Genomic DNA, 25143 nt, shown 5'->3' with positions numbered 1-25143 from the left:
ACACAGCCACTGTGCTGGTTTTCCCAGTCCCTCTACACCCCAGAGTAGAGCAACAGAAGGCATCTCCTTACCCGCGTTCACCAAGGAACAGACCCCAATCACACATGCAGGCATACATTCCCCCCACCCCTGCCCCAGCAAGATTTTGCACTGACTCCTAGCCTCAGTTTAGTAAACACAGTTAAAAGCATTGTTCTGAGATCCCTTTTCCCTAGGGTAGACTCCTGGTATCTGTCTTTTCCCCTACTTCCAGGGTAGATCCGATGTAGAACCCCCTACTTGGGAAAAGAGGTACTATTAATATGTAGAAACAGGCCATCCTTGTATACCCCATTCCCTCAGCCTAGAGAGGTTTAGTACTAGGGTATATAACACTACAGGGTGGAGGATTGAGGACCAAGGACTTCATCTGATGCATTGAGGCACTGACTCCACCCAGGAAGAGAGGTTTAGACTTAGCTTCCTTTTGGGTAGTGTGATGCTGCTTTCCCTGTGTAGATAGCTACACCAGGCCCCAACTCCATTATAGCCTCTTCTCCTAGTTCCTCCAATTGTTAGGGCTTCCTTATCAAGTTCTTTGCACATTTCATTTTGCCTGTAGGGGGCTTGGAAGGGGGCTTCTGGCATTGTGGTTCCCCCCTCTGTCTTCACATTGGTTCTTCCATTCTGACAGGAAGGAAGACTGCAGATTTGAACCTACCTGCTTTCAAGCTAGTCATCATGATGAAACACAGACACAGTGAGTTTCTTTTACCACCCCTCCCAATGCTAAGCTTTAATGAATATTTGTAGTAGTTCATGGCAACTTTTTAAAAATTATTTCTTTATTAAAAAATTTTAATTCCAATGTAGTTAACATACAATGTTATATTAGTTTTAGGTGTACAGTATAGTGATTCAGCACTTCCATACATCACCCAGTGCTCATTACAAGTGCACTCCTTAATCCCCATCACCTATTTCCCCCATCCCCCCCTACCTCCCCTCTGGGAACCATCAGTTTGTTCTCTATAGTTAAGAGTCTGTTTCTTGGTTTGGCTCTCTCTCTCTCTTTTTTAACTTTGCTCATTTGTTTTGTTTCTTAAAATTCCACATATGAATGAAATCATATGGTATTTGTCTTTCTCTGACTTATTTTGCTTAGTGTTAAACTCTCTAGCTCCATCCGTGTCATTGCAAATGGCAACATTTCATTCTTTTTTGTGGTTGAGTAATATTCTGTTGGATATATACACCACATCTTTATCCATCCCTCAGTCGATGGGGGAGGTGGGGGAGGTGCCTCATGGTGCAGCTAGCTACCTGAGCTTGGGCTGTTTCCATAATGTGGTTATTGTAGATAGTGCTGCTATAAATATTGGGGTGCATGTATCCCTTTGAATTTGTGTTTTTGTATTTTTTTGGGTAAATACCCAGTAGTGTGATCACAGGATCATAGGGTAGTTCTATTTTTAAAAATTGCTCAGTATGGCATGAGGGGATGGGGCAAAATGGGTGAAGGGGAGTGAGATACAGGCTTTCAGTTATGGAATGAATAAGTCTTGGGATTAAAATATACAGTATAGGAAATAGAGTCAGTGGTATTATAGCATTGTATGGTGACAGATGGTAGCTATGCTTATGGTGAGCAGAGCATCATGCATAGACTTAGACTTGTCTTGTGGAATCACTATATTGTACACCTGAAACTAGTGTAACATTGTGTCAACTATACTAAAATAATAAAAAAAAAAAAAACCCTCAAAAAATTGCTCAATAGGTACCAGATCATTTAGTCTGTCTTCTACGTATGGTATCATTGTCTTCCCAACTTCCTTGGAGGTGATATTCCCCTTATCCCCCATTCCCATTTTACAGTTGAGGAAACTGAGACTCAGCAAAGTTAAATGACTTGATCTGAGGTGAATAGCAGTAAATACCAGACAATGGGGACAAATTGCTCTTCTTTTTGCCTTCGAGATGCTTTTCTTCCCTTCTCCCTCATTCTTCAACTGGATAACTCTTGCTCATTTTTCAGATTTCAATTTACACATTACTTCCTCTAGGAATCTCTCCCATTAAGCTTCTCCCTTGGTTTCCATGGTCTGTACCCCTAAGAACTGGGGCTGTTGATACTGTATGACTGGGTCTGTCTCCTCCACTGCAGTTAACTTCTCACCCACATCTGGTTTATCTTTTTGTCCCAAGGGCCCAGCATAACTGGGCATAGCTATTTGGTACTTACTGTGTGCCGGGCACTAGAATGTCTCAGTTGTCCTAACTCAATTCCTCCTCCTCTTTCCACTATGCTTACAGCCTAGAGAGAGAAGACAAATGTGATACATGACTCTCCCATATAAGAGGGAAGGCAAGGGCATTAGGGCTGGTCTGGTTCTGTGCTTCCTGCCTTTATCTTGCTATAGTCCACATAGAAAATGACATCATAGGCTAGACAAGACTTGTGCAACCCAGTGACCCCATACTCTATGTGAATGGTGGCCCTGCCTATGTGGGCTTGGTGAAAAAAAGTTCAATACACTTACTTTATATAATCATAAAAAAATCAACAAGAATCAGACTTTGGTTATGTGAATACCAAAAGCAAATAATCATTTTTTTCAAGTAACACAAAAAAATGAACAAAATTAGTTATTTCCTATTTAAGAACATCAAATACCAGATGATAATAAAATATTGATAGTGATGAAAAAGACAATAATGAGTAGAGTATATGCATACAAAAGAACATTGGCAGTTTATAAAGATTTTATTTATTTGACAGAGAGAGAGAGAGAGAGAGCGAGCACAAGCAGGGGGAGTGGCAGGCCAAGGGAGAGGGAGAAGCAGACTCCCCGCTGAGCAGAGAGCCCGATGTGGGGCTCGATCCCAGGACCCTGGGATCATGACCCGAGCCGAAGGTAGATGCTTAACTGACTGAGCCACCCAGGCGCCCAAGAACCCTGGCAGTTTAAAATAAATGAGGAAGTATTGTATGGAAAGATTATATAGAAAGACTATTATATGGAAGAAGTATTAGATGGAAAGATCTCTAGGATTTGTTAAGTGAAAAAAGCAAGTTGTCAACGGGAGGACGTACTATGTTATCTTTAATGGAGAAAATGGGGGAAATAAGATTACATATATTTGCGTTTGCACTAATAAGTGGTTTCTTGTTGCAGTGAGGAGAGTGCAGTGGCTAGGGACAAGTGTGGAAGACCTCTCAAAATACACCTTCTTATTTTGGAACCATATGACCATTACCTATTAAAGAACAATCATATACATCTGCATGAGTGGGAAAAATGGTGACTATTAAACAAAAACTTAACATGTGCTCATAAAACACAGACTATGATTGGTAAATTGCAACTAAGTAATGATCAGACTAAGTGGAATGACTGCAGTGGAAGGTGGGAGAGGTGCCTCATGGTGCAGCTATTTGAGCTCTCAGCAATACCTTGGACCCAAATGGTAATGATAATGGTTAAATCTGGGGAGGTTATTGAGGAGCCCTGCAAGGAGTGTTTTCTCCTTACTAAATGATTTATTTTGTTTTTATTGTGTGCCTGTATCCGGCACAGGCCCTCAGTTTCCAGGGAAGTTAGGCAGATAGAAATTGTTGAGTAAAATGGCCAGTCCTGGTTCATTCCCAACCTCACATTCTTTTCATTACAACATGAGTACTTTGGAAGAAAAGGAGACTTGAGGTCTGTTTTTTGTTGTTGTTGTTACAGGAAAATTTGATCCATTCATATTCATATATTTGGTCTAATTTCTGCCATTTTATTTTATATTTTTTGTTTGTTTCTTCTTAGTCTCTTATTTATTTACTTTTCAAGTTCAAAAAAAAATCCACCAGTGATTATAAAGTTTTTTTTAAAGATTTTATTTATTTATTTGTCAGAGAGAGAGAGAGCGTGAGTGAGAGGCAGGCAGAGGGAGAAGCAGGCTCCCTGCTGAGCAAGGAGACCGATGCAGGACTCCATCCCAGGACCCTGGGATCATGACCTGAGCCGAAGGCAGACGCTTAACTGACTGAGCCACCCAGGTGTCCCCCAGTGATTATAAAGTTATGTTAGTAGTTGCATTCATGTTTATATCAAACATAATTAAACTTGAATTTCTCTGTCACTTTACCGAAGTTAAGTAATAACTATTTTTATCCTATCCTTCCAAAGTAAGATCATGCTTTCATGATTTTACTTTTCCATCCCCTATTGCTTGATTCTAGGATTTTGTTGAAATAATTTGGTATTTTGGTACTGAGCTATTTCCTATAATATGCTTCCTGGTTTTTAAAAATCTTTTCTAAATATGTATTATAGTTCTTAGCTACATTAGTAGCATTTTGAAGATTTAATGGTAAGTTGTTTTTTTAATTTAATGGTAAGTTTTAATCGATTTCCTGCCCATCATTATTTGTTTCCTTTAGCTTGAGATCTTTATTCTGAATTAATTTTTATTTTTGCTGGTACACTTCCTTAGTACAATTGACCCTTGAACAACATGGGGCTTAGGGGCCTCAAGCCCCTGTGCAGTCAAGAATCCACATAGAAGTTTTGACTCCCCAAAAACTTCACTACTAATAGCCTACTACTGACGGGAAGCCTTACCAGTAACATAAACAGTCTATTAACACATATTTTGTTAGGTGTGCTATGTACCGTATTCTTCCAGTAAAGGAAACTAGAGGAAAGACAATGTTATTAAGAAAATCGTAAGGAAGAGAAAACACATTTACAGTACTACACGTATTTATCAAAAAAAAAATCTGTGTATAAGTGAATCTATGGAGTTCAAACTCAAGTTGTTCAAGGGTCAACTGTAGTTTTACCAGAACACAGGTGGTAATCTTTGCACATCTGAAAATGCCTTTTAACTTTGTGTAAGAGTAATCTGTTGGTTAAGTATAGGAATTTAGCTTGGTACACAGTTCTTTGTTTCAGAACTTTGTAATTGTACGGGGCGCCTGGGTGGCGAAGTCAGTTAAGAGTCTGGCTCTTGGTTTTGGCTCAGGTCGTGATCTCAGGGTTGTAAGATTGAACCCTGCGTCTGGCTCCGTGCTCAGTGCAGAGTCTGCTTCGAATTCTCTCTCCTTCTTCCTCTGCCCCTCCCGCTCATGCTTGCTCTCTCTCTCAAATAAATCTTTTTAAAAAAGAACTTTGTAATGGTTATTCTGTCTTAAATGTTAAGAATTGTAGATTTGAGAAGGCTGTCTGCTTCTCTTGCCTTTGTTGGAAACTCCTGTTTGGAAGTTTATAAGATTTTCTTTTTATCCTTAAAGTTCAGAGTTTTCATCAGGGTATGCCTATGGTATGTCTTGTTTTGTTAATCTTGGTGTTCCATGAGCCTTTCTAATCTGAACCCTCAAGCCTGTTTTCAATTTAAGGAACTTTAATCTATTATTTTAACAAAATAATTGCTTCTCCATTTGTACCTTTTTCTCTTTCAGGAACTCCTGTTATTTAGGTATCAGCTCTCCTGGACCCATTCTCCATTTTTTATTTTTACTCATAATTTCCATTTCTTTAGATTTTTGTTTTAAGCAAGCTCTTCTCTTGATTTTCCAGCTTATTAGTTTGGTTGTTAATGGTGTCTGTGTTGTTTTTCACTACATCTATTGAATTTTTATCCAATATCAAGTTTTGGGAATTTTTTTTTTTTCTCACACAGTTCCTTTGAATCTCCTTAAGTATTTGCAATAGTATCTAAATTCTGTTTCCTATATTAACTCTGCTTTGGTGTGAACCACCTTATGTGATTGGGGAGCCTGTTCTCTGGTAATTCCAAGCTGCTCCTATATTTGTTTGTATATATCCTGACCTTCCAGAACCTCCCCCTCTAGGAATTTCTTTAGCCCCCTTGCAGGTAGTAAGCATTAAGACAACCATTCTTCCCCAAGGGCCAGCTGTGAAGGGGATGACAGATGGGACTTCTCATGAAGAGGGTGAGGCCTCTTAAGTTCTTGGGCTCTGTTTAGATGTGATTGAAGAAGATGAGCTCTCTCTTCCATGTATCCAAGGGAGGCCACAGTTTGGCTAGATAGGACAAGTCCCTTTGGAGTTAATGGCCTGAGCAGGGTCAGCAGGAAGGAGCAGTTCTCTCCCCATGTGCTGAGGGCATCTGCCCTGGCTTAGCCACCTGGGACTCCTCAGATCACCTTCCCATGCCAGCAGCCCCCAACTTGAGCTTGGTGCAGCAATTGTTGAGTTGCCCCCAGCCAGAAGTTAGGGGAGAGAGAGGAGTTAAAAACACGCATTCAGGTAGCCCTCTTCACAGGGTTCCCATAAGCATTGTTTCAGTCCGCATTGAAATAATGTCTCAAACATTTTCTCCAGTACTTCCTCTGACCCTGTTGCTGTCATCTCCATGTCTTTGTTGTTCTGGGCCTGGACAGACATGGTAGCTCAGTCCTCCTTAGGTTCCCAGTGTGGCCTGGCTTTGATTAAGGTATAAACAGATGTTGGGTAGGTGGATAATAGCTTTTTTTTTTTTTTTTGTAGAAAATAAAAAACCAGGTAAAGGTTCCAAAGGCTGCAAGAAGGTAAGTTGACTTGACCCCCAGGTAAGGTATACCCATTGTTGGTAAGGTCAAGAACAGGTTCCCTGCCCTAGAAGAGGTCTACAAACCCCAGGAGATGTTGGGTCATTCCAGATAGAGCAGCAAATTGGAGTCAGAGGATCTGGCTTTCCCTCCCTCTCTGCTTGGCTGCGGTAGAGAATCAGCAGCATTTATTAATTTTCCCCCATGAGCCATGTGCTGCTTTGTGCTTGAGTTACCTTGGTGTAGGGATCTCTCCATTTTTAAGATGAAGAAACTGAGCCTCAGTGAGAAAGTTCCTGCATTCAGGGTAGCACGGCTGGGACTTGGGTCTGTTTGGTTCCCAAGTCCCTATTGCTCTTGTTGAGGAGGGAGGCCAAAATATAATCTTTGGCTCCAGCTCCTGGTCCTGCTAGGAAAGGTGGAGACAGGTAAGATGGGCCAGAGCAGTGGTTCTCAAATTTTAACGTGGTTAAAGTTTTCAAACCTTAACCAGCCCTCCAGGTAATTACCCAGAATTACCTGGAGGGCTGGTTAAGACACAGATTGCTGGGCCTCACCCTTGAGTTTCTGATTCAGTAGGTCTGTTGTGGCATCCCATAATTTATATTTCTTTTTTTTTTTTAAAATATTTTATTTATTTATTTGCGAGAGAGAGAATGAGAGACAGAGAGCACGAGAGGGAGGAGGGTCAGAGGGAGAAGCAGACTCCCCGCTGAGCAGGGAGCCTGATGCGGGACTCGATCCCGGGACTCCAGGATCATGACCTGAGCTGAAGGCAGTCGCTTAACAGACTGAGCCACCCAGGTGCCCCCATAATTTATATTTCTAACCAGTTTCCATGGTGCTGCTCTGGTCCACGAACCACACTTTGAGAGCTACATTAGCATTTCCCTTGGCCTTTACTTGGGAAACTTTTCCATTTGCCCTGGGGTTCTTCAGTCAGTCCCTGCCTAGGAGAGGGAGGGTCTCTTCTCTAGCCAGATGGGCAGACCTCTGAGGACAGAGCCCTTCTTTTTGCTTATTCCTCTCTTTTCCCTACAACTATACTTTTGAGCAGCTTTAACCCTCCAGGAATGGTGATTTCCATGGGTTCATTCGCTCTGTTTGATTGTTTCCTTTTGTGTGGTGACCAGCCTGCAAAGCAGAATGGAAAAAAAGCAGCTTCCAAAGTGGCTTCTGCTCCCCAGTTTGTTCACTCCAATGATCATGCCAGTCGGGAGGCTGAATTAAAGAAGAAGAGGGTAAGCCCTTGACCTTGGGGGAGGGAGAGGGCCTGGCCTGGCTGCCAGGTCCACAGAAGTGGTGACTGGAAGGGCAGAGACCAAAGTTGTTAGGGTTGTTGAGGCTGTTTGTGGAAGAAGGAAGAGAAGGGGGTCACTTTGATACTTGATTTAGTGTCTCCGTTTGCTTATCTCCCCCTCACCTCCCCATCCCTTGCTGTCCTGCTGTGTTCCCACTGCCCCACTGAAAACTCTCCTGTCAGGCTCACCAGTTTGTTCTGTGACATCACACTCAGGGATAGTCTCCTTCCATCGTCTCATCCGAATTGTCAGAATTTGAGACCATGCTTTCTTTGAAGCACTCTCACTTTGACTTTCTTGTCATCTCACTCTCCTGGATGTCGTCCTTCCTCTTTCCCAGTCTCTTTGGCTGTTCCTTCCTTTTCCTGCTCTTTAGATGATGGAGCATCCCAGGACCTTGTCCTCTTTCTCCCTCTGGTCTTAATTGATTCCCTTTGCCTAGAACACATTCTCTCTCCGTTTCACATGCCCTCTTTTTATTGTTCTCTGCCACACTTTCCCTTCCTTCATCTTTTGTTTCCTTTCTCTTAAACCCTGTATCTCCTGCTATCATATCTGCTCTCTCCCTGTATCCCTGCCCGTCCTACCTCTGCCACATCAACACTGTTTCTTCCCTCTGTCACGCGTTCTGTTACTGTAGGTGTCCCACCCCTCCCTTAGGTTACAGACCTAGTCAGCTATAGTCCTGCTGTGTGTTCCCTTGTTAGGTTGAGGAGATGAGGGAGAAGCAGCAGGCTGCCCGGGAGCAAGAGAGACACAGACGCAGGACTATCGAGAGCTACTGTCAGGATGTCCTGCAACGCCAGGAGGAATTTGAGCATAAGGTAAGAGGACAGTCTTTGCTTCTGGTTCAGATGCGTTCGGGTTTGCTGAAAAGCATCTATTGCCGTTGCTCTGTGAAAGGGAAAGAAGAAAGATGGGAGATTGTTGCGGGGGGGACGGAGGAAATAGGTGCAGAGAAGATGAGAAACAGTGGGGATGGAGGGAGGGAGGTATGAGAGGGAAGCAGAGAGCCATTTTGAGCCTTATCTGTGACTGGACAACCCTGGATAGGCCCCAAAGACAGGGTTGGGAGTAGAGGAAGGGAGACCTAGGACCGGGGGACAGGGGGAGAGGGAATAAGTGGGAGGGAAGGGTTGACAGAGGAGGGTATGTGAGGGGGATGCCAGCTTCCTTCTTGGACTTACTGCCCTTCTGGCATATGTTCTCACTTCACAGAATATGCACTTCCCTGCTCAAAGTTCCTTTCCTAAGGTAAAGTGCATATTTTGCCTCCCCCATCCCATGTTCCCACATGGGTTGTTTTTCTCACTTAATACTTCCCTCTCACATTCCTTCCTTACACACACAGGTGCACACTCAGGTCCCTAGCTAGTGCTTGAACACATACTTAAACATAGGCACACACATGCATTATGTGGTTCCATCCATTCTTCCAGTTCCCAGCTTATTGGCTGGTCAAAGTTACTCTCTGGTGGGCTGGGACTCCCATGGCTCCCCCAGCCTGTCATGGTTTCCGAAGCCCTGACTTTCACTCCCTCTTTCCTCTCTAGACCATTCTTTTTTTTTTTTTCCTTTAGGAGGAAGTTCTGCAGGAATTAAATATGTTTCCTCAGTTGGATGATGAGGCGACAAGGAAGGCTTATTACAAGGAGTTCCGTAAGGTATGGAGACCCATTTCTTAAGGCTTTTTAGGGAGGGCGCCAATCCCATCCTATCGCCCCTCCATTTCTGCTTTTCCTGACTGAGATGGAGACTTTTCTTTTATGGGCCTGTGTGATTCACACCCAATCCTTGCCCTGCCTTCATCCCCTGTCCTTTCTCCTGCAGGTGGTGGAATACTCTGATGTGATTTTGGAAGTCCTGGATGCCAGGGACCCATTGGGCTGCCGCTGCTTCCAAATGGAAGAGGCTGTCCTGCAGGCAGAAGGCAACAAGAAGCTGGTCCTGGTCTTGAACAAGATTGGTGGGTGTTGGGGCAGAATTGGGTAAGGCAGGACAGGGGCCAGACCTTCTTGAAAAACTAGCTCAGACCAGACCCTGAGACTCAGCAACTCAGTGGTAGTTATAACAGTTGTGTGAGGTAGGAATTTGTGTTCAGTTATTTAAAGCCAGGAATCTGAGAGGTGAAATCACTTGTTTAAAGACACACACACACACACACACACACGCACACGGTATAGCAGAAGTTGGGGATGGGGTCCAAGCCTGTTTGCCTTCAGTCCCTTGTTCTTGCCATTTTGAGTCTTATTGGCCAACCCCGGAGAATTCCTGTCTGCCCCGAACTGGAACCCAAAGACTAGGGCAGAAGAGTACATGGACTCAGGAGTCACTGAGGTCTGGGTCTTATCCCAGTTGTACTGTCAATTTTCTCTAGGGTCTTGGACAAGTCGTGTCACCTGAGAGCTTCCGTTTCTCCAGCTGTAAAATGGGCTGTGATTGTCCCAATCTCACAGGGTTGTTGTGAGAATTAATGATAAAGTGCTTGGTGTATGCATGGTTAGTATCCCACAAATGGTAGCCATATTCTTGTCAGAGTTATTCTTGACATTTGGCCCAACCTAGAAGGATCTACCAAGAGAGTGGGAAACAATCTTTAGGAAGCCTGGCTTGGAAGGAAGGCATCTGGGACCAAACAGCTAATTTGCCCATTTTCCCCAAGGGACAGAGGTCCCCTCAGAGAGGGCCAACTAGTCTCCTAGACTAGACTTTCCTTTCTAATTTTAACCTGGGAGCTGGACAGGTACTGATAGGGCCAGGGAGACATCTGTTGGCAGGAGGTGGGCCTAGCCTTGGGTGTGGGTGGGTATATCTTTAGAGTGAGCCATTGAAGTGATGTTCTCCTTATTAGTCCTACCTATTTCTATTTTCCCCAGACCTGGTCCCCAAAGAGATTGTAGAGAAGTGGCTGGATTACCTTCGGAATGAGCTGCCGACCGTGGCTTTCAAGGCCAGCACACAGCATCAGGTCAAAAACCTGGTAAGCTGGGGCCAGGGTTGGAGGATCATGACTTGGACTGGGGCCTCCAGCCCTTTGGCCTTCAACTTTGAGATTTTTGCCTTACTAGATGACCTTTTAATATTTGTTTCACTTTACTTCTTCCTATATTTTAGCTTTTTGGGAAGATTTTTTTTTTTTTTTTCTTAGATGTAAGGGTAATACATACTGTCCATAGAAAATTTGGAAAATATAGTTAACTATTTGTTAGCTTTTAAAAACATATGTCTTCATTTTTCTCCTTAACACAAATCACACTATTTTCTAATTGTTTCATTAACACAAATACATTTTAGTTGTAAAATATTAAAGTGCTACAGAAACATTGGTTGCTTCTGAGGAGAGAAACTGCGTTCTGGGGGATATTTTTTCAACTTTGCACTAGGTGTAGAACTTATTATTTATGAAAAAATAAAGTAGAAAAAAATAAAAGCAATTACAGACAGCTTAAATACCCTTTACTAGTACCCTTAATTCTAGGCTCCTTTATCCATACCCAGATGTAACCACCATTGTTAGCTTGGTGTGTGTCCTTTCAGATATTTTTCTGTGCTTTATATATATGCAGATATATATATAGAGAAGGAAGTGTTTGGGAGCGTCCTATGTGTCATCCCGGGGCTTGCTTTTTTTTCCCGTGGCAATTTTTTTTTTTAGAGATGTACTTTTTTGATGCTAAATAAAATTAGTTTCCAATTTTTAATCATTATAAGCAGTACTTTAGCACATACCCTTGCATATGTTATCTTGACTGGTGGGCGAGTGTTTATATAGGTTGGATACTGAGGGGTGGAGTGGGTATGTATTTTACATTTTCTTAGACACTGACAAATTGCCTCCCTTCCAGTGGCTGTACCAATTTATCTTCCTACCCCTGGGGTAGATGAATGTGTGAGAGGGCTTATTTCCCTACACCTTTTCCAACACTTGCTATCATTAAACATTTTAATCTTTACTCATTTGGGGAAACCTGATACCTCATTTATATAATTTTTGGCCTTCTCGATGGCAAAAATGTGGTGAGCATCCTTTTCTAACAGCTCTCTTTCATTTGTATTCCACTTTAAGGATGTATTTCTTTAACCTGTTTCTTACTGATGGAGATTTAGCTTAATTCCTAATTTGTGGTGCTGTGGTGGGTAAGTAAGGAGAGAGGAAGAGGTGGAAGGTCATTCTGGGCTGAGGAGGTGGCATCATGAGTAAGGAGATGGAAGCTGGAGTGGCCTTATCTTGTGTGAGGAATTAAGGGAAGGTAGGCTATGGGCCAGGCACTGTCTTCCCACCACAGGCAGGGAGGGCAGTGTCCCCATTTTGTGGATGAGGGCACTGACACCCAGAGAAGGGAAGCAGGATTTGATGCACACACACCTGTGAGAGGCAGAGCTGGAACTCAAACTTGGCCTGACTAGAGGCCGGGGTGCCATCCTTTCCCTGCTGAGGGAGGCAAGAGATACGTGTGTCTAGAGAGAGGCAGGGACAGAGAAGACTGAAGACGCAACGACAGTAGAAAAACAGGCCTTGTGCAAGCAGGGAAATGGCAGGTATTCAGGGCCTGCATGAGAAGCCCTCTGCTTCAGCCTTGGGGAGCTCAGTGATCACAGGGAGGTGGCCCTGAAAGTTTCACTGAAAGTTGGAAATCTGGACTCAGACTGCATTTCCCACCTGATGCCTCTTCTGTAATACCCCTTGGTTTCCAGAATCGTTGCACTGTACCAGTGGATCAGGCCTCCGAGTCACTGCTGAAAAGCAAAGCCTGCTTTGGAGCTGAAAACCTCATGAGGGTTTTGGGGAACTATTGCCGCCTTGGTGAAGTGCGCACCCATATCCGTGTGGGTGTTGTGGGTAAGACCTGTGGGGAGGTCATGGGGCCCAGGCTCATTCCTTGGGCAGGGGTTTCACTGGGCAAAGGATTCTGGGAGCTTTGTGTTACCCCTCTGAGGAAGAGAGGAGCAGTTCAGGAACGGTTTTGTGACTTGTGATACATATTGGTGGACATAGGAAGGCATACTGGGAATCACCACCATGCATTGAGTATTAGAACCGTGGATCAAATACACAGGGTTGTGCTTGGATTTGGTGCCGTCTCATCCTACCAGAGCTGTGGGTGGTTGGGGGGAGGAGCGAACATATCTCTGACAGATAAGGACACTGAGGCCCAGAGAAGTGAAAGGGACTTGTGGGGATCAGCCCTGTGTGAGACAAGGTAGAGCTGATACTCAAACCTGGGCCAGTCTGGAACCCAGGGCACTGAGGGAAGGATGATAGGGGAGAGAAGAGGGAAATTGAGAGAAGCAGAGATAGACTGTCAGGGAGAGGAAGTGAAGCCAAAAGAGAAAGACATTGGGAGAGATCTGGACACTGAGAAAAAGATAGAGATATATAGACCTGAATAGACATAGAAAAAGAACTGGGAAATGATGGGATTGGTGGGGAGTGGAAAGGAAGGGTGGATTTAAATGACAGAGGCATGCTGAGAGAGGGAGATAACGATCAGAAAAAGATACCAGAAGGACTATAGAAGACCTGCAGAGAGAGACATAAGAGAGCTAGATACTTTATGCATGTAGAGAGGCAGACATGCATACCAAAGAAACAATGAGAAAGGGACACCTGGGGGCTCAGGCGGTCGAGTATCTGCCTCCGGCTCAGATCGTGATCCTAGGGTCTCGGGGACTCCCCCGCATTGGGCTCCTTGCTCAGCAGGGAGCCTGCTTCTTCCTCTGCCTGCTGCTCCCCCTGCTTGTGCTTGCGCTCTCTCGCGCTCTCTCTCGCGCTCTCTCTGACAAATAAAATCTTTAAAAAACAAACAAACAAACAATGAGAGAGACAGGCAGACACAGATAGACAGATTCAGAGAGGTACATATGGAAGGAACTGGGAACAAAGAGTTAGACATAGAGGAACACACACACACAGTCCTGGAATACATGCAGATCCACAAATACATGTACAGATCCACACTTGTGCAGACATGTCCATACGCAGAGGCAACACACGTGTAGACCCAGGTCCTTCCCACATACTCGCCCCAACTCTGCTCACAAACGAATAGAGGCACAGAGAGACATGTGTGCCCAGATACGCTGGACCCTTGGACCCAGTCACATCCCCAGAGTCACAGAGGGAGACAAATACACAAACATGTCTATGATGAGATAGATACATGTTCATAGAGAAATAGAGTCAGAAGGAGGGCTAGGGATATGCAGACAGAGACAGAAGGAAGCACAGTGAAACATGTACAGAGACGCATACAGAGACGAGCGCATGGAGAGAAGAAACACCGAAAGAGACTGAGAGAAGTTGGCGTCGAGGGAATTAAAAAGGGGCAGAATAAAAAAAAAATGAAATCTTGCCATTTGCAACAATGTGGATAGAACTAGAGGGTATTATACTAAGTGAAATAAGTCAATCAGAGAAAGACAAGTATCATATGATCTCACTGATATGAGGAATTTGAGAAACAAGACAGAGGATCATAGGGGAAGAAAGGAAAAAAATGAACCGAAGAAATCAGGGAGAAAAACCGTAAGAGACTCTTAATCATAGGAAACAAACTGAGGGCTGCTGGAGGGGAGGGGTGTGGAGGGATGCAGTAACTGGTGATGGACATTAAGGAGGGCACAGGATATAATGAGCACTGGGTATTACATAACACTGATGAATCACTGACCTCCACCTCTGAAACTAGTAATACATTATATGCTAATTAATTGAATTTAAACTTAAAAAAGCAAAAAATAAAAAAAAGAGGGGCAGAATTGGTGGGGTGGGGAGAATCAGAAATGACAGTGGCCAGAATGAGCGACAAAGAGACAAACCAGCAGAGTAAGGTGCTTAGATAGAGCTACACAGAGAAAGAATATGATAGAGAAAAAGACTGAGCGGGAGAAAGTAAACATGGAAAAAAGAGTAATATTTAGAATGAGAACAACCAAGAGATAATGGACGTGCACACGTGTACACATGTACACACACACACACACACACACACACACACACACACTGATGTACAGAGACTTCCACACATGAGGGGTACACACACATAGGTACATCCATAAGAGAGGTGTCTGGGGGCGCCTGGGTGGCTCAGTGGGTTAAACGTCTGCATTCAGCTCAGGTCATGATCCCAGTGGGATCGAGCCCCACCTCGGGCTCCCTGCTCAGTGGGGAGTCTGCCTCTCCCTCTCCCTCTGCCCCTCCCCCTCCCGCTAGTGTTCTCTCTTGTTCTCTCTCTCAAATAAATAAATAAAATCTTAAAAAAAAAATGAGAGAGCGGTCTGTGCATAAACTCTGGCACACAGAGAAGGAGAATGATGAGAAGAGACCTGGTGAGGGGGTGGCACACAAAGACATCCACAGGCCTAGAGGTGCTCACAGATGCTTGAACACAAAACATGCACCACAGGCAGACAGCTGCTTAGAGAGACTGGCATCTAGAGAGGGCTCTCCCAACCCCCACCAGGTGAATTTTACATCAGGACAGATGGTTCTCTGTTTCACAGACATCTCCTGATGTCTGCCCTCTGTTGGATCGTGTTACAGAGGCCTTGCATTGAGCACCTTTCCCAGGCTGGTTGTAGGTGGGAGGTGAGTGTCCTATCTAGAGAGAGGGACATGTCTACCCAGTATGCTCACAAATGGAGGAAAGGGGTAGGTAGGCCATGTTGGGGCTTGGTCAGGGCCTGGGATGGGAAGGCAGGAGGCCAGGCTCTGTTTTTGGCTTCCCCATAGCTTGGTCATTGTCCCCTCCTGGGCCACCCACATACAGGCCAGCCCAAATGTTCGTGAGGGCCCTTCCTGCCCTGAGCCATCTGCCACCCCTTTGTAGGTCTTCCTAATGTTGGGAAGAGCAGCCTGATCAATAGCCTGAAGCGCAGCCGTGCATGCAGTGTGGGAGCCGTTCCTGGCGTCACCAAGTAAGCACCTGCCTGCTTCCCCACTCCACAGTTCCTTGACCCTCCCATTCCCCCATCTCTCATGACTTCAGCCCCTGCCCTTTTCCTTATCTTGGCCCAGCCTCTGATTCTTCCCTGGGCACTCTCACTAACAGCTCTCATTTACTTGGTACGCCATAGGTGCGGGCCAGGCACTGAGCTGGGTGGTTTCCCCCTTAGCTTCTTCAGGTCTCTTAGCAGCCATGCAAGATTGGGCTACAGATAAGCAACTCCACTTTGTAGATGAAGCAATGGAGGCTCAGAGAATCAGAAGCTTGCCCACAGCCCTGCAGCTCAGTCCCCAGTGGCAGAATTAGACTAGTATTAGTAGACTAGAATTAGTCCCAGGTCTGTAGGCCCCAGAACCCCCAGCCGCACATCTCTCCCATCTTCATCTGTATGCTGTCTGTCCCTCATTCCTCTCCCAGCTGTATGCCTGGGGCCTGGGGGATACTAGATACATCCCAGCTCATCAGTGTCCTGCATTCTCTCTTATCTCCTTTCCTGTCCTAGGTTCATGCAGGAGGTCTATCTGGACAAGTTCATCAGGCTGCTGGATGCCCCAGGCATTGTCCCAGGACCGAACTCAGAGGTGGGCACCATCCTGCGCAACTGCATCCACGTGCAGAAGTTGGCAGACCCCGTGACCCCGGTAGAGACCATCCTGCAACGCTGTAACCTGGAGGAGGTACAGAAGGCTCTTGCTCGTGCCCTGCCCCACTCCAAGGGCCCTTCATTTTTCCTCATGATTTCTTTTCTTTCTCTCTTCACCAGATTTCCAACTATTATGGCATCTCTGGGTTCCAGACCACTGAGCACTTTCTGACTGCGGTGGCTCACCGCTTGGGGAAGAAGAAGAAAGGAGGCATATACAGTCAGGAGCAGGCAGCCAAAGCTGTTCTGGCTGACTGGGTGAGGTGAGGAGAGGGCTAGGGGTGAGGGTGCACCTGCCGAGAGTCAGGCTCCACAAAGGGGGGTGCATCTGTGTTTATTGCAGCGGTGGGGCAGCCTGGCAGCCTGTTTCCTAGGGTAGGGGAAGGCCAAGGCACCAGGTCATGTCCCCATCAGGAATTTGTGGCCAGTGACTATCCGGCAACTCAACTTCTTGTTGTTCGGAAGCTACTGTGGGTTTTCTTGTTGTTCCTCATTGTTTCTGACTTGGGAACTCATTCTCTCTTCGATTGGTCATTTGTTCTCTTAATGACATCACCAGTTTCCTCCCATCTCCCAATGCAGTGGGAAGATCAGCTTCTATACACTCCCACCTGCCACCCACACTCTGCCTGCCCATCTCAGTGCTGAGATCATTAAGGAGATGACCGAAGTCTTTGACATTGAGGATACTGAGCAGGCCAATGAAGACACCATGGAATGTAAGTAGGGGCAAGTGGACTGGCCTGCCTGGTACTTTGTCTTGCCCTGGGTGGGAGCCAGACCCAACAACAAATCCCATGTTTGGGGTGCCTGGGTGGCTCAGTCATTAAGCGTCTGCCTTCGGCTTGGGTCATGATCCCGGGGTCCTGGGATCGAGCCCCACGTTGAGCTCCCTGCTCTGCGTGAAGCCTGCTTCTCCCTCTCCCACTCCCCCTGCTTGTGTTCCTTTTCACGCTGTGTCTCTCTCTGTCAGATAAATAAATAAAGTCTTAAAAAAAAAAATCCCATGTTTGATCTTCCCCTGCCGTGGCCCTACTCTGGCTTTGGGAAAATTATTTAACCAACTCTAAGCTTAATGTTTTCTCCCACAAGGCGGAAAATTCTAATCTGGGCCTTGGGGGTGGTTGTGGGCTCTTGGTAGATAGGAAAAAAGTCAGCAAAGTACTGTGTACACAGTGAGTTGCTCAGGAAATATGAGGGTCCTTTCCCCATCTCTTGGGACCTGGAGTGGACTAAGACACTCCTCTCCAAAACCCCTTCCCTCGTGTTGCCCTAGGCTTTGCCTCAGCTACTGCATGTCTGTTCCTAGATTTTTGTTCTCACCCCCACTGGCGGGGAGGCATCTAGGTCACAGAAAGCTGCTATTTCCTGAACGATGCATGGTCAGTGGCAGGCAGAGGTGGCATTTAAAGCAACTCTTCTGCCCTCTAGTCTAAGACTGTCCCAGCTTGGAGTAGCTAAGTGGTTAAAAGAATGGACTGCCTGGAGTCAAATTCAAGTTTTGTTTCTTGTTAGCTGTGATTAAGTTACTTCATTTCTCCATGTCTCAATGGCATCCTCTGTAAAATGGGGACAGTAGCACTCACCCAATAAGATGGTCACGAAGACTTATTTAATATGTAAAAACGCTCACAGCAGTGCTGGCTTAGAGTACGTGCTAGGTGAATATTAATTGTTACTAAGATGATCATTTGCTGGGGTACAGAGGTGTGGCTTTGAGAAATTCCTGTGGGAAATTTGTTCTCTTCAGATACTACAATCTGCAACCTTGGCTTATGGCTCCTCCTTCCTTCTCTACCCCACCTCGAGAGGTGCCTGGTGCTCTCTGGGCCTGTCTGTGGACACTCGGGCAGTGGAAAAAGCCCTGGCTGGCCTGGCTTCTGGTTTCTCTGTTTCTCTTGAGGGCCACTAGCTTTCCTTCTCTGGGCCTTTTAGTGTCCTTAGATTATAGATGAGGACAAGAGGACTTGCCTGCTTGAGTTTATTCCCCAGGTGGCTTCTGGCAAGTCAGTTCTCTTTCTGAACTTTACCTCCCTCTTCTATCAAGTGGGTAGTTGGGAGGAATTCGAGCTCACGTTCCTATGATGATGCTTGACCCTGGCTGCATGTGAGGGCAAGAGGGGCTCCATCACTGAGAATGGGCCTTGGCAAAAGATTGAGGTCTGGGAAATTGAGGAGAGGGAGAGGTTAATGGTGAGAATTTCCTAGGGAAGTTGGCCCTAGTGTTGTATCTTGAAGAGTGAGTAGGAATTAGAGGAAGGGGATGGTAGCAAAGTTTAGAAGTAGGTGGGAGGATAGCATGGGCCCAGGGCAATGGGTGCATTAATGGTTTGCAGTGGAGGCCAACTCCAGGCAAGGGGCAGAAGGAAGGGGAGAGAGGCCTGGTCCCAGGGAAGGAAACCCAGTGGCTGCCATTTACTGAGCAGTATCTCAGGCCAGTGCATTTCAGGTGTCCTCTGCTATGATAGCAGCCCCATGTCATAGGCTTGTGGTATTCTCATTTTCTAGATGAGGAAGCTAAGGCTCCAAGACCAGCTCCCAGCAGGCGAATGCCCTACTGCAAAACCCATGCCTTTAATCCTTTGTCATGTGGTCTCCCATCAGGAATGAAAGAGCCTTCCCTCCCCAACTCCCTTGGGCAGCGTCCACATACCCTTTCCACTGAGGCCTGAATGGGTGGGGGGGCTGGCAGCAGGGAGGAACTAGGGCCCTGACAGTGGTGTTGGTTGTGTTAAAGGCTTAGCCACCGGAGAAGCAGATGAACTGTTGGGTGACATGGACCCGCTTGAAATGGAGATCAAGTGGCTCCATTCTCCGATGATGAAAATAGCAGATGCCATGGAAAATAAAACGACTGTGTACAAGGTACTCATCCCCTTTCTTCATGGTAACCCTCTCCTCTACCCAGGGCTCTGTGGAGTGGTTGGTCCCTTCTCTCTGGCTCCCACAAGGTCTGCCTATAATGGTGGGTAGATGTAGGTCATTCATTCACTCCCCGTGGGCCCCCTGGGCATCAGGTGGTGTGCATTCTTTACCAGGCAATGGCAGGTCCAAGGAGGAGGCATGCTGTCTCAAGCAGCTTTTTCAGCCTGGGTCCAGCCTAGAAAGCAGGTATCCCCTTTCAGCCATTCAGTTGTTCAAGTTGCAAACCTGGGTACCCCTGACTCTTCCCTCCAACTAGCTTCCAGTATCCCAGTCAGTCAGTCAGCAAGTCCTGTGGCTTTTCCTTCCTAAGTCTCTTGAGAAGCTATTAGCTTCTTTCGATCCCTACCATTTCTATAACTCTAGTTTAAGCTTCTAACCCTTTCTCACCTGGACATATGTCCCGTGGTTTCTTTCTTTTTTTTTTTTTAAAGATTTTATTTATTTATTTGAGACAGAGAGAATGAGAGACAGAGAGCATGAGAGGGAGGAGGGTCAGAGGGAGAAGCAGACTCCCCGCCGAGCAGGGAGCCTGATGCGGGACTCGATCCCGGGACTCTAGGATCATGACCTGAGCCGAAGGCAGTCGCTTAACCAACTGAGCCACCCAGGCGCCCTGTCCCGTGGTTTCTAATGGCACAATCTGACCATGTCACCTCCCCTGTCATGGTTCCCCAGTACCTACGTGATCAAGTCAATATGCCATGCTTATGATTCCTGGAGGCTTTTTCAGCTTCTACTGCCAGTGTCCCTATCTCTGCCCTTCAGGAGGTCACAGTTTAGTGGGTTTCACATATAGACCTCTGCACTGTTATGGGAGACACACAGACTAGGGGTGGGGGCAGAGTTTGGGAAAGCATGGATCTGAGGGCCCTAACCTATACTACTTGTGGGTCAGGGAAGTCTTCCTGAAGGCCTTGATCCTTGTGCCCCTTCTTGGAGGCTGAGGAATTCTCTGTACGAGGCGGGCAGCAGCCCGTGGCTAGGAGCTCAGACAGTGCTTATGCCGAGGCCCAAAGAGGAGAGAGAGTGGTGTTTTAGGGGGAAACGTTAGTGATGTGGGGTGGTTGGAATGAGAGTGGAGGCAAGGAAAGATGAATCTGGAATCAGATCACAGCAGTCCTTTAGACCTTATACCATGGATATTAGGAAAACATTGAAAATCGGTTATTTTTTCTGTCAAAGGGTTTTCTATTTTTCCCCATTTTGTTTATTTAAAATATTTTTTATATTTTATATTTTTTATAAAAAAGATACCTTTTATTTATTTTTTGACTAGGTAGTATGTGTACGTGGTATAAAATTTAAAAGGTACTAAAGGGTATACAGTGAAAAGTAAGTTTCTCTCCTGCAGCTGTCTCCCAGCCACCTTGTCCCCTCTTTGGAGGCAGTCATTAGCACACTTGAATGTCCTTTTCATAGCTATCCCATCTTTATGCACATGCATACATACATATACGCAGATAGATCCATTTTAATTCAAATAATAGCATGCTATTTGTATTCTGTATTTTGCTTATTTCACTTAAAAATTCATCTTGTGATTGTTCCACATCATTACTTAAAGAGCTGTCCTTTATTTTTGATGGCTCCGTGATATCTGGAAGGGTTTCTTAAGCAAGGAAATGACACGGTTAGGTTTGTGTATTAGAACTGTCACTCTGGGGGCACCTGGGTGGCTCAGTGGATTAAGCATCTGCCTTTTGCTCAGGTCATGATCCTGGGGTCCTGGGATCAAGTCCCATATCGGGCTCCCTGCTCAGCAGGGAGCCTGCTTCTCCCTCTCCCTCTGTCCTTCTCCCCCTCCCCACGGACTTGTGCTTGCTCTCTCTCTGTCTCTCAAATAAATAAATAAATACAATCTTAAATAAAAAAAATGAACTGTCACTCTGGCAGCCAGAGTAAAAATCAGGTTAGAAAGAAAGGGACCGGGGTGGAGGCAGGGGGCCTAGGAAGGAAACTGTCACTTATATTCTATAAGAGATGATGAGGCCTACTGTGTGGTAGTGACAGGAATTATGCCATTCTCATTCTCACATAGTTTTAAAGATTCCCCTCGTGCTTACAGGAAAACCAGTGTAAAGTTGTGTGCTTAAGGCCATCTGGTAGTATTTCTCAATGAGCCCATAAGCCCCAGAACATACCATTTTTCCTTAGGGACCTACAGTAGTTCCCTGCTCTATGCTGCAGGTTCCAGACTCAGGTTCAGGGAACCTGAGCAGGGCCACTTCATTGTACAACTCTGGGAGATACCATTTATGTGTGCCGTATTGTGAATGGTGCCCCCTGCTGCAACCCCAGAGATGTATAGTTTGGTAGCCTTGCCTTTTCCCCACCATAGTGTAACGGGTAGTCATACATACATATAAGCCTTGCTGCTAGGGTTCTTATTCCATTCTTTACTAGCTGTATGACCTTAGGTGCTTTGTTTGTCATAGCATTGTTGCAAGGATAATATGAGTTAACATGTGCACGTGTGCATGTGTGTACATATATATGTATACACACATGTATTTGTGTGTGCTTAGAATGGTACCTGGCACAGAGTGAGCTTTCTGTCAGTGTTAGCTTTTACTACCCACATGTACCCACGTGTACTCCAGCCAAACAGATACCCTTTTGGGTGCCCAGCTATGTTCTGTGCTTTTCCATTGTTCACGGTCAGGAATGACCTTCCCATCAGTAGAAGCATATTGACCACCACCTTCCCTACAACCTCTGCTACTTACGCTGTGTCTTTCTGGTGGGCACTTAACACACTCTGACTTGGCTTGTGGTATGGGTTGGTTGTATCCTCTTTAGACCAGTTGCTTCTCAAAGATGGGACTGCATCTGACTCATTTTTCCAGCATTTCCCCACATAGAGCTGGGCACAGAATAGACCTCCGAAAATACTTGTTAAATTGAGTAAGACTGTAGTGTCACTTGAAAAAAGAATCATAATACCAATTGTCATTGATCAAGTAACTCTGCTTTTTTATTTTATTCTTGTAAAAGGCATGCGAGCTACCCATTGTCTACCCTATTTGACAGATGAGCCAACTACAGCTGAGAAATTAACTAAGCACCTTCTAGTTTGTGATGGAGCCAGACTTGGAGCTTAGTTCTGTGAGGCTCTAGGCTTCCTGTTCTTAACCAAACCTGTTCCTGTCTCTTCTGCAGAAGTCTTTGGTGGCACTCTGGGGGCCCAGACCTCACTGTTGTCCTTTCTCTCTCCAGATTGGAGATCTCACTGGGTATTGCACCAATCCGAACCGACATCAGATGGGGTGGGCTAAACGCAATGTGGACCACCGCCCCAGGAACAGTAGCATGGTGGATGTCTGCCCTGTGGACCGCCGCCCAGTGCTGCAGAGGATCATGGAGACCGACCCCCTGCAGCAGGGCCAGGCTCTTGCATCTGCCCTGAAGAATAAGAAGAAGATGCAGAAGCGTACCGGTGGGGGCACCTGACCATACCCCTCTTCCCCATGCTCCGAAAAGCACCCACTTGGGCCCTGATTAGGAGCTCCTGAATGAGCATTTACATATGTCCAGCACCAGGCTAACCCTGGTTAAGGGGCAGGGATGGATTAGGCTCACCTACTAGCACAGTGGTTCTCGAACTTAAGCTTGTTAGAATTGCCTGGAAGGCTTGTTAAAACACAGATTTCTGGGACTCACCCCCAGAGTTTCTGATTGAGTATGTTGGCCATAGGGCCCAAGAATTTGTGTTACTAACTAGTTCCTGGTTGATGCTGATGTTGCTCTTCTGGGAACCACACTTGGAGAACCATTGGCCTAGTCTATGTGTCAAATAGCCACCATTTATTTCTTAGCTGCTTTCTATGTGTTTGGAAGCTTATAGGTTATATGTAATGTTTGCTTTATCCATAGGCAATATATTCAAAATTCAAAAGGTACAAAGGGATATACAGTGAAATGTTTTTCTCCTTCCAGTCTCCCACTCATCTAGGCCTCCTCACAGAGTGACCAGTTAATTTCTTCTATCTCATTCCTGAGATAGGTACACAGGCAAATATTTATATATTTTTTGTTCTCTGTTTCTTTTTTCTTTTTTTTTTTTTTAAAGATTTTATTTATTTATTTGAGACAGAGAGAATGAGAGAGACAGAGAGCACATGAGAGGGGGGAGGGTCAGAGGGAGAAGCAGGCTCCCTGCCGAGCAGGGAGCCCGATGCGGGACTCGATTCCAGGACTCCAGGATCATGACCTGAGCCGAAGGCAGTCGCTTAACCAACTGAGCCACCTAGGCGCCCTGTTCTCTGTTTCTATGCAAACACTAGTCACCTGAACATAATTTTGCCACATCATGTTTCCATTTAATGGCCGTTCACAAAAGAATTTCCTCCTTCATTTTAATGGTGGTCTGTTGTGTGGTTGGCTGATTTAGGTCTTCATGCTATACTAATCTTTACTAACTCATTGCAAGTCTTATCCCCATTTGGTAAGTGAGGACACTGAGGCCCAGAGACATTAAATGACACACTCAAGGTAAAACAACTAGTATTTAATGGATCCAAAATGTAAACCTAGGATTGATTGACCCCATAAGCCCAATTCTTTGCTCTTGGCCTGGTTTCACTCTGAGTGCTGGGAATCCAGAGATGAATTACCCTTGAACTCCTGGTCCTATTATAAGGGAGTGAGGAGGAAATAAGAAAACAGACATTGGCAACACAGAGTATTCACAGACACAGAAAGCAGAGTGAGGAAACCTAACTCAGCCTGGTGAACCTAACCCGGATGGTGGTGGGGTAGGGGTGATCAGAGAAGGCTTCCTGGAGGAGATGATGTCTGAGGGGAATCCTGAAGAACAGCAGGGAGGATGGGAGGTGAGCATTCAGGCTTAAAGCCCCTACATCCATGCTGCCCTTTTGCTGTGAGAGCTTTGAGGGTAATGGCAGAGTGCTAAGCTCAACACAGTAAAAGAAAATTGCTGTTTGGTTACTAGGAAGGGATAAAAATACCTGGAGCCCAGTGAGTCTGACACTCTGAGATAGAAGCTATATTGGGGTGATCATTTCACAGGTAGACAAATGGTTCTACCTGTGAGATTGCACACTGGCTGCCAACACCCCCCACCCAGTTGTTTTGTTTAGTGTTGGGGGTAAGTGAGGCAGTTTGGGAGTTTGATGTAGACCAAGGTAGATCTAGGCCAGCTCCTGCAGGCGTCCTGTTGGCGAGCCAGCCACCAAGTGACTGCCTGTATTTCTCCATCTGCAGATAAACTCGCCAGCAAGTTGTCTGATTCCATGATGTCTGTCCTCGACCTCTCTGGCAACGCTGATGACAGTGCTGGTGACTGATCGACTAATCTCACCTTCTCCCCACCGCCCCCCCCCCAATCCCTCCAAGCACCAGTTCCAGTGGGATGGGGGAATACAGATGAAATGGTGTGCTTCTCCCTGAAGTACCAGCATATTAAAAGAACTCTTCACCTGTCATGCCCCTTTTCAGTCTCCCCTCCATTCTTCCAAAAAAGAGTCCCAAGTTGCTAAGGAACTAGCAAACCCCATACCCTTTATTTAACCCCCACTCTGTTTTACAAGATAAATAAAATTACTGTCAGATTACTGATGCTAACAATTTATCCCTCATCCTATAGGTTGGTCTGGTTGGAGGAGTAACTCTCACAAAACTCTTGAACAGCTAAAGGTACAAGGCGAGGCTGCTGGTAGACCTGGGGGTCCCTGGCAGGGTGATGATTTCTTTGTCAGTCTGCAACAGATCTCAGTGGTAAGACATTCCTGTGATGGGCTGTAGGCTATGCATCTTCCACCAAGTCTGCAGATCCTCATCTGGGTG

The 25143-nt window shown here is 45.7% G+C and overlaps 1 protein-coding gene across 2 annotated transcripts in view; it reads left to right on the top strand.

Moving 5' to 3' along the window:
* GNL3L (G protein nucleolar 3 like) overlaps positions 1 to 24911 on the top strand; it is a 26537-nt gene extending 1626 nt beyond the window's left edge. For both annotated transcript variants that reach the window (XM_031024429.2, XM_081808802.1), the window contains exons 2-16: positions 674 to 739; positions 6483 to 6523; positions 7657 to 7764; positions 8532 to 8648; positions 9405 to 9488; positions 9655 to 9790; positions 10701 to 10804; positions 12520 to 12664; positions 15654 to 15741; positions 16273 to 16447; positions 16534 to 16676; positions 16996 to 17132; positions 19151 to 19278; positions 22555 to 22774; positions 24562 to 24911. In XM_031024429.2, coding sequence (XP_030880289.1) covers positions 721 to 739; positions 6483 to 6523; positions 7657 to 7764; positions 8532 to 8648; positions 9405 to 9488; positions 9655 to 9790; positions 10701 to 10804; positions 12520 to 12664; positions 15654 to 15741; positions 16273 to 16447; positions 16534 to 16676; positions 16996 to 17132; positions 19151 to 19278; positions 22555 to 22774; positions 24562 to 24644 — 1728 coding nt within the window. In that variant the 5' untranslated portion in view covers positions 674 to 720 and the 3' untranslated portion in view covers positions 24645 to 24911. The remainder of the gene's footprint in view (positions 1 to 673; positions 740 to 6482; positions 6524 to 7656; positions 7765 to 8531; positions 8649 to 9404; positions 9489 to 9654; positions 9791 to 10700; positions 10805 to 12519; positions 12665 to 15653; positions 15742 to 16272; positions 16448 to 16533; positions 16677 to 16995; positions 17133 to 19150; positions 19279 to 22554; positions 22775 to 24561) is intronic.
* Positions 24912 to 25143: the final 232 nt, after the last annotated feature.

The sequence above is a fragment of the Leptonychotes weddellii genome, chromosome X (genome assembly GCF_054177405.1).
Source record: "Leptonychotes weddellii isolate Sample4059 chromosome X, ASM5417740v2, whole genome shotgun sequence".
Lineage (NCBI taxonomy): Eukaryota > Metazoa > Chordata > Mammalia > Carnivora > Phocidae > Leptonychotes > Leptonychotes weddellii.
Note: the sequence above shows the minus strand (reverse complement) of the source record. Positions and strands in the feature narration are given on the sequence as shown.